The sequence below is a fragment of the Peromyscus maniculatus genome, chromosome 23 (assembly GCF_049852395.1).
Source record: "Peromyscus maniculatus bairdii isolate BWxNUB_F1_BW_parent chromosome 23, HU_Pman_BW_mat_3.1, whole genome shotgun sequence".
Lineage (NCBI taxonomy): Eukaryota > Metazoa > Chordata > Mammalia > Rodentia > Cricetidae > Peromyscus > Peromyscus maniculatus.
Window position 1 is genome coordinate 5852366 of NC_134874.1, and position 8273 is coordinate 5860638.

At 46.4% G+C, this 8273-nt stretch overlaps 1 protein-coding gene across 2 annotated transcripts; it reads left to right on the plus strand.

The window, feature by feature from the left end:
- The first annotated feature begins 2678 nt into the window (after positions 1-2678).
- LOC143270486 (phospholipase A2-like) lies at positions 2679-7164 on the plus strand. 2 transcript variants are annotated; one of them, XM_076560612.1, is made up of 4 exons: positions 2679-2712; positions 4671-4830; positions 5294-5421; positions 6967-7164. In XM_076560612.1, exons 1-4 carry the CDS (start codon positions 2679-2681, stop codon positions 7071-7073), a joined length of 429 nt encoding a protein of 142 aa, XP_076416727.1. In that variant the 3' UTR covers positions 7074-7164. The 2 variants fall into 2 exon arrangements, with proteins under 2 accessions (XP_076416727.1, XP_076416728.1); XM_076560613.1 differs by having other exon boundaries at positions 4674-4830.
- The last annotated feature ends 1109 nt before the right edge of the window (positions 7165-8273 follow it).

An 8273-nucleotide genomic window follows, 5' to 3' on the forward strand; every position in this document is an offset into this window, starting at 1 on the left:
TTAGAGGTAGTGTCAAAAAGCCAAGAAAGGCCAGTGAAAAAAACACAGTTTGGCCCTGAAATCAGGGCCAGCTCTGCCCCTTGCTCACAAAACTGGCCAATACCTGGGCAGAAAATAAACTAACCAATCACAGTTGACTCTGCCCCCTAGACATCCTATATAAACTGCCCTGGCGGGTCAGTTGTGAGCTGTTCTCTCCACCCTGGTAGAGGCAGCTACTCTCCTGGACTCCTCCTTCCCAAATAAACCTCTTTCTCAAAAGAGTATTGGGTGAAGGCCTTCATTGACAGCTGAACACAAGAACCTTGCTGGGACGTCCCATAGTAGACTGAGCAAGGGGGAGCTGAACAGTAGAACCTTTATGGGACGTCCCATAGTGGACTGAGAGAGAAAGAGCTGGTAACACTGAGCCAGAGATTGTGGCTCTCCAGGAGAGGAGCAGGATTGCTGTGTCCTGCGGGGAAACCATCCCCCATCATACCATCATACTAGGTATATCCTGACCTTCCTGAAGAGTCAGGATACCCTTCCTTGCTGAAGCAGTTCCAGGCCTGACTCTCCCGAGAAGTCAGAAAACCTTCCTTTCCAAGGTTGGGCTGTTTTGTTGCAGTCCCAGCCAACACAGTTGTCCTAAACAGCTCCAGGTGTCCGGGACACCTTCAGGGCAGAGCTCTTGTCCTAAGTAGCTCTGAGGTGTCCGGGATACCTCGCTCTCTAGGGCTGAACTGTTTCCTCGCAGTTTCAGCCATCAATTTACTAACATTTGGTGCCAAAACCCGGCACACCAAACCCAGAGGTTTTGCAGTTTTCTTATACCAGTGACCTTCCAGTCTTCTCTGTGCCTAAACACACACCACAGGATAATAGTCCCAGTAAAGTACACAGCAGCTTAACTTTTTCTAAGAATCAAAACAGAGCACATCCTCTTCTCTACCTTTCTCTATCACCCAACCCCACAGGTGAAGCCAGGTTAATCTCTGGTTCCCTGATCAACAGGATTTAGAAATGAGATGTCTCATTGGCTAAAGGCTACATGGTTTTCACTTTCCTTTAGTGAACAGCTGCCCAGTCCTCAGCTTTTTCACCTCCAACCTCATCCCCACCTGTGGCTCAAATTCAGTTCTCACCCCTCCCTAGGTCAGGCCTGGTGGGCAACAGGTGCAGCTAGAGCAGCCTATGCAGATGTAGTGACTGGTAGTAGCTGGTAATGGCTGTCCAGAGTCCTGTTGGAAGGGTAGGGGGATCTTGAGTATGGAGAAAACTAACTCAACTCACCCTATATGATTTGTATCCAGAGAAGAGGTGAGTAGTGCGGAGGAAGAGGTGCCAGGGTGCTAAGTTACAGGGTACATGACAGATGGTCAAATGCAGAGGCCAGAGGGCGATGGACCAGCAGACATTGTTCACCAGCCACCATGTGATTGCCGAGAATTGAACCCTGGTCCTCAGCAAGAGCAGAAAGTGCTCTTTTGTACTGACCCATCTCTCCAGCCTCTGTAATCGATGATTGTCAGCTTCACACACTGGGTAGGGAGAGATTCAGCTGAAGGATGGCCTGCATCATATTGGCCTGTGGGCACATCTGTTGTGAAGGCATGTGCTGTCTGTCTTTCTTTTTTATTTTTTTGTTTTTTTATACAGTGTTTCTTTGTGTATTTCATGCTGTCCTTAAATTCACTCTGAGACCAGACTAGCGTCAAACTCAGATATTCGCCTGCTTCTGCCTCCTGAGTGTTGACATTAAAGGCATGCACTCCACCACCACCACCACCACCACCACCACCACCACCACCACCACCACCACCATCTGCCTAATTTTTTTTTCTTTTTCTTTTTTTTTTTTTGGTTTTCCGTGACAGTGTTTCTCTGTGTAGCTTTGTGCCTTTCCTGGAACTCACTTGGTAGCTCAGGCTGGCCTCGAACTCACAGAGATCCACCTGCCTCTGCCTCCTGAGTGCTAAGATTAAAGGCGTGCACCGCTGCCACCACCACCTGGCCATTTCTAGTTTTTAATGAAGTTTGTAGGTTAGTAAGACCTATCCAACAATCCAAGCGTCTTGATTTGAGTTTATTCTTGGAACTGATTTAAAGGAGGAAGGAGAGACCTGACTCCACAGAGTTCTTCTCTGACCTCCACATGTGCACACAAGTGCTCTCTCTGTCTCTGTCTCTTTCACACAAACAACACCCATTAATTTGTTGGTTAATTAATAAAAGATTGAGTATATAGTGGATCTACCTCATAGGCTGTGTCAGATTCTTGGGACAGACTTAGCATGTACTTTATACAGTTAACAGGATTGTAGGGGCCAGCTACTCCTGCCTGGGGCAATATGTCTCTATCTGCATCCCTCAGACCTGACTCCAGAAGCAATGTCTAGATCTCCTTATGACCTCGAAGTATCCACAGGGGAGGGACTTGGCACTTTGCAAACTCACTGGCTTGAGCTGGTTGGGGTATGGAGCTAGCCCTTTCTCTGTGATTCTGTGACAGCACTGATTCTGGCTCTGTCACCATCTACAGTAGCTCTGCAGGTCCGGACTGTGTGTGAGGGTGCACATATTCTACTTCTGTGCTACACACACAGTAGTCACAGGCCCAGTGTGCTGACTGGACACTGTCAGAGCACAGCTATAGGACTCTAAAGAGAAGTCACTGAGTTCTCCCCTCACTCAGGATGAAACTTCTTCTCCTGGTCACTCTGCTCACAGGTAGGACCCTTCTCCCCTATGAGTGCCCACCATCTCCCAAGTCTTCAATGCACAGCTTCATAATGGTCACACCTGAAGTTCTTGTTTGGGGTTCCTGTTGAGGTCTAATAGCCTGTGGTTGGGGTTCCCTGCTTACCCCATATCCACAAGAGCTGGCACCTTTACCCTCGAGGTCAACTCAGATGATCCCTTGGAAAGTTCACTACAGTCACCTACACAAGCAATGAAGCCCCTTCTGTCTCTGCCATATTGCCCTGGCACCTTGGGCCTAAAGTGTCTTGACAGTGTGATTTTTCTTTTTCCTTTTCAAAGACATTGACTTTTATTTTATGTGTTTGAGCCCTATGCCCACATGTGTGTCTGTGAACTGAGTGTGAGCAGTGCCTACAGAGGCCAGAGGAGGGGTCTGATCCTCCAGAACCAGGATCATAGGCAATTGTGAGTTGCCTTGTGGCATCTGGACCTGAGCCTGGGTCCCACACAAGCTCAACATGACTCCTGACTGCAGAGTCATCTCTCCAGCCCTTATTATTATTATTAGTTTTTTACAGGATTATATAGTTCTGGCTCAGGCTGCCTTCAACTCAACATTCCAGCCAACACTTACCTCAGCCTCCCAAGGCTTAGGATTACACACAGACCTATAAAAAGAGAAGTCACTTGCGTCCTCCACACACTCAAGATGAAACTCCTTCTGCTGATCACTCTGCTCACAGGTAGGACCCTTGTCCCCTGTGGGTGACCACCATCTCCCTGGTCTTCAATGCACAGTTCCCAATGGTTACACCTGAAGATTAGGACTGCAATTCTTTTTTTCTGGGCACTTTACATGAGAGTGTTTCTTCAAATAGTGATAGCTGGTCTGGAATTCACTCTAAAGACCATCCTGGCTTGAACTTAGATATTCACATGCCTCAGCCTCCAGAGTGCTGGTATCACAGAGTGTGTGTTCCACTCTACCTGTCTTTTCCTGCATTTTAATGGTGACCAAGTATCCCGGTGTATTCTGAATTCTGGATTATTTACCTACTCCTCAGCAGACGATCAGTTTCTTTTTTAATCAAATGCTGACCTTACAATAATGATCTGACCATTATCCTTGTCTATGAGCTGTACATGGCCATACAACAGATTCCTCCTAATTCTTCCAGTGTAAAACATTCAGCATGTGTTGGCTGCTTCTCTGGCTCAAGGTCTCAGCTAGAACTGTGATGAATCCCACTGCTGGCTAAGGCTAGGGTTTCCCCTAGGCTTGAGTAGGGGTGGGGCAGCTTTCAAACTTAACAGATGGTTGGGTTGTTGGGTTATTGAACTAAGAGGTCAGTTTGTTCCTGGCTGTAGATGAGAGTGTTCTCAGCTCTTCAACACAGAGACCCTAGGAGAGCACAGAATGTGGTGTCTGTCTGTCCTGACAGTGAGAAATGAGCAGGCAAGCAAGGCAAAAGGCAATGTCTATACAACTTAGTCCTGGGCAGTCAGCCCAGCCAGATACAGTGGTGTTCACTTATAATCCTACCACTCAGGAGGCTGAGGCCAGAGGGTTCCTATGAAGTCTGAGGCTAGCTTGGTGACAGGGCAACAACTCCTTATCTCAGATAGGTAGACAGCTTTTTGCACAGGCCTGGTGACTTTAGTCTCCTCTACAATACCTACCTAGTAGAATGAGAAAACCATCTCCCTTTAGTTGTTTTGGGGTCTCCTCGTGTAGCATGTTATTTATGAGTGTGAACAAGTGCATGCTTATGAACCTGTTTGCAGGCAAGCACACACCTGCACACGTTTGCACACACTTGCACACACACACACACACACACACACACACACACAAACACACTCAGATCTCTTCACTGCTCTCCTGATGCAGCATCTGGTAGGAGTCAGGAGGAAGCTAGCAGGTAGGCATCAGACACCTGGTAAAGCCAAGTGGGATTGATGGAGTGTGCTGTGCATTCTTGCAGCAGGCGCTACGGCACACAGCATCAGCCGTCGGTCTTTGTTGCAGTTAGACCACATGATCAAATGCACCATCCCTGCGAGTCATCCCTTGTTGGAATACAACAACTATGGCTGCTACTGTGGCTTCGGGGGCTCAGGCACTCCGGTGGATGCGTTAGACAGGTGAGTGATCCATCTGGTGGGAGACTGGAGGGTCTGGGTTCTGGTGGGGACAGCACACAAGCAGAGCATCGTGAGCCACAAATAGGAGACATGCAGATTCCCCAGACATAATATATTCTGTTTAGTTTATTTATTATTTTTGTTTGTTAGTTTCCAGACAGGGGTTCTCTTGTAACCCTAGGTTTCCTAGAATTCCTTCTGAAGAGCATGCTGGACTTGAACTTAGTGTTCATCTGCCTTTGCCCCTCAAGTACTGGGATTAATGGTAGACACCACTACACTCCACAGAAGTTGCTTTCAATAAATATATGCTTAATAGAAATCACAAAATCTCAAGCCTCAGGATGATTTATTCTGGAATATCATGTTTAAATCATCCTCACATATTGGAGAAAGACTGCAGGTGAGAACTGATGTCCTGTGGGTCCATAGTCCTTTCTCAGCTGTTTCTTCCTCTCTCCAGGTGCTGCCAGACTCACGACAATTGCTACGGTCAGGTCATGAAGATGGATAGCTGCAAATTCCTCATAGAGAACCCCTACACCACCTCCTACTCATACTCATGCTCTGGGATTGAGGTCACCTGCAGTGGTAGGTTTACCCTCTGGGACCTCTGGATTCTGCTTGTCACTCATGGGTTTGGAGGGGGCAGGGAAGTAACAAGGGCAATCACCATTTAGTGGTGATTTCCTTGGTCTCATGTGACCTCACAACAACCTTATCAGGTACGCACTAAAATATATATGAGGTCACTGATGAGGAAACTGAGGAAGGCAGGGTCACTTGGTGATGGCCACCCAGCTTAGAAGTGATGACATTTGGTTCTGGAACACTGATCTACATCATTCCAAAGCCTTTTTTAAAAAAAACATTTCAAGATTTTATTTATTACCGGGGGAGGCATTTCTGTGCCATAAAACAGGTGTGCAGGTCTGAGGACAACTTGCAGAAGTCTGTTCTTTCAACCATGTGAGTCCTGGGGATGGAATTTGGGTTCAGACTTGGCAGCAAGTGCCTGTATTCCCTGAGCCATCTTGCCTGCCAAAAGCCTCTCCTCTTAGCTGCTGTTTTATACTGATTCCATATTGACTAAACAACTGAAAGCTGCATCATTGGCTATAAGTCAGATACTGGACTAAACACCTATGCAGGGCAACATTTATATCATTTTTATTTTACAGGTGAGGATTCAGAGGACTGGGAATATAGATGAGCTGTTAGAGATCTTGCCTAGCATGCACAGAGCCATCTTGCTCCTCCAGAACCCATACATTGAGTCTTTTGGTTCACACTTGCAATCCAGCACTTGGTGGAGACAGGTTTATCTTCAGTTATATAAATTTATAAGTGGTAATTCATATTTGTAGTTTTTTTGAGACAGAGTTTCTCTGTGTAGCTTTGAGCCTGTCCTGGAGCTTGCTCTGTAGACCATGCTGACATCAAACTCAGAGAGATATACCTTCCTCTGCATACCAAGTGCTGGAATTAAAGGTGTGTGCCACCACTATCTGACTGATAATTGTATTTTTATAGGTTTTAGGATTAAATATATGTGTTTATTTTTATGTATAGGAATGGGTTGGCATCCCGTGTCTTCTTCAGTCACTCTCTCCCATGTCTTTTGAGTCTCTCTCTCTCTCTCTCTCTCTCTCTCTCTCTCTCTCTCTCTCTCTCTCTCTCTCCCCCTCTCTCTTTCTCTCTCTCACAATACACACACACACACACACACACACACACACACACACACACACACACACACACTAAATATGACACTCACCTTTAACTAGCCTGAATGAGCAATAACTTTTGGGGATCCATGCTCCTCACTGCACTTCCCAACAGAGTTACAGATGCCCCATCACACCTTGCTTTTTTACATGGTCTCTGGGCATTCTAGGTCAGGCCCTCATGATTGTATGCCAACCACTTTACCAACTGTGCCATCTCCTCAGCCACAACAACTAATGTTCATATTATCAGTGTGTTCCAGCAATTTGGACAACCCAATGGACTTCCATGTGCGTTGTCTTTCAGACCATAGCTGCATCAATGGGAGGGCCACTGGGTCCTTTGGCCATAGAAAATAGGGAGCAGGGTCATAGGCTCCACTCAACTTCCTTTCTTGTTTCTCTCCAGACGAAAACGACCCCTGTGAGGCCTTCATCTGCAACTGTGACCGCGAGGCTGCCATCTGCTTCTCACAGGCTCCATACAACAAGGAGAACAAAGGCATTAAGTGTTAGACTTGTCACCTCAGTTACTGTCTACACCATCCCTGCCTGCCTGGTTGTGGTCACTACACACTGCCCCCTCTAATAAAGCACATATAGAATGAACTCAGCTTTGGTGATTGTATTCTCTATCTACTGAACATAACTAGATCTGCAGTGAACATCATTCTGTTCATTCCTGGAAACTGAAGGTTAATGGGAAAGACCTTTCTAGGAAGCAAGCACCTTGAAGAGTGGGTGATGATTCCAGCCATGACTTTTATCCCAGCATTCTGGGATGCAGAAGCAGAGGCAGAGGTAGACAGGTCTCTTCAGTTCTTGTCAAACCTGGTCTAAAAGCAAGTTCCAGGACATCCAGGACTGTTAAAGAGACCCTGTCTCAAAACACTTAAAAAAATCAATATCAAAATAAAGAAGAAGCCAGCCTGAGATACATAGGGAGGTAGAGGGGACAGAAAGGAGAAGGAGAGTGGAGAGATGAGGAGGGAAAGTGGAAAGGAAAGAAGGGAGGAGGACGGGTGGGGAAGGAAAAAAGAAAGACAGAGTTATGAGAGGAGAGAAAAGAGAAAGACTAAGTGTCACACAGGCACTAAAGGGAACATCTTGCTCTAAAACTTCTGCACTCGCTGGGTGGTGTCCCTGCAGGCCTTTATTCCCTGCACTGGAGATGCAGAGATTGGCAGTTCTTTGCAAGCTAGACGCCAGCAAGTTCTATAGAGCCAGTTTCAGGACAGACTCCAGAGCTACAGAGAACCCAGATGGTGGCTCACAAATCATCTATAAGAGATATGGTGCCCTCCTCTGGCCTGCAGACAGACATTCAGAACACATAACCAATCAATCAATCAATCAATCAATCAATCAATCAATCTTGGGGAAAAAAAGAAACTGGATATAGGAAACCACACTGGACTGACAGTAAATGACCTGGAGGCAGAATTACATCCTGGTGACCTTCCAGTCTTCTTTTGCCTAAACACGCACCACAGGATAATGTCCTGCTAAAGCATATAGCAGCCGAACTTTTTGAACAAAGAAAACAGAACAATCCTCTTTGCCTTTTTCAATCATGAGACTACGAAGGTAAAGCCAGGTTAATTACTGGTTCCCTGGTGAACCAAGTTTAGGAATAACATTTCTCATTGGTGTTTTAAGGCTACATGGTTGTCAGTCATTCTTTTCCTTTAGTGACCAGCTGCCCAGTTCTCCATG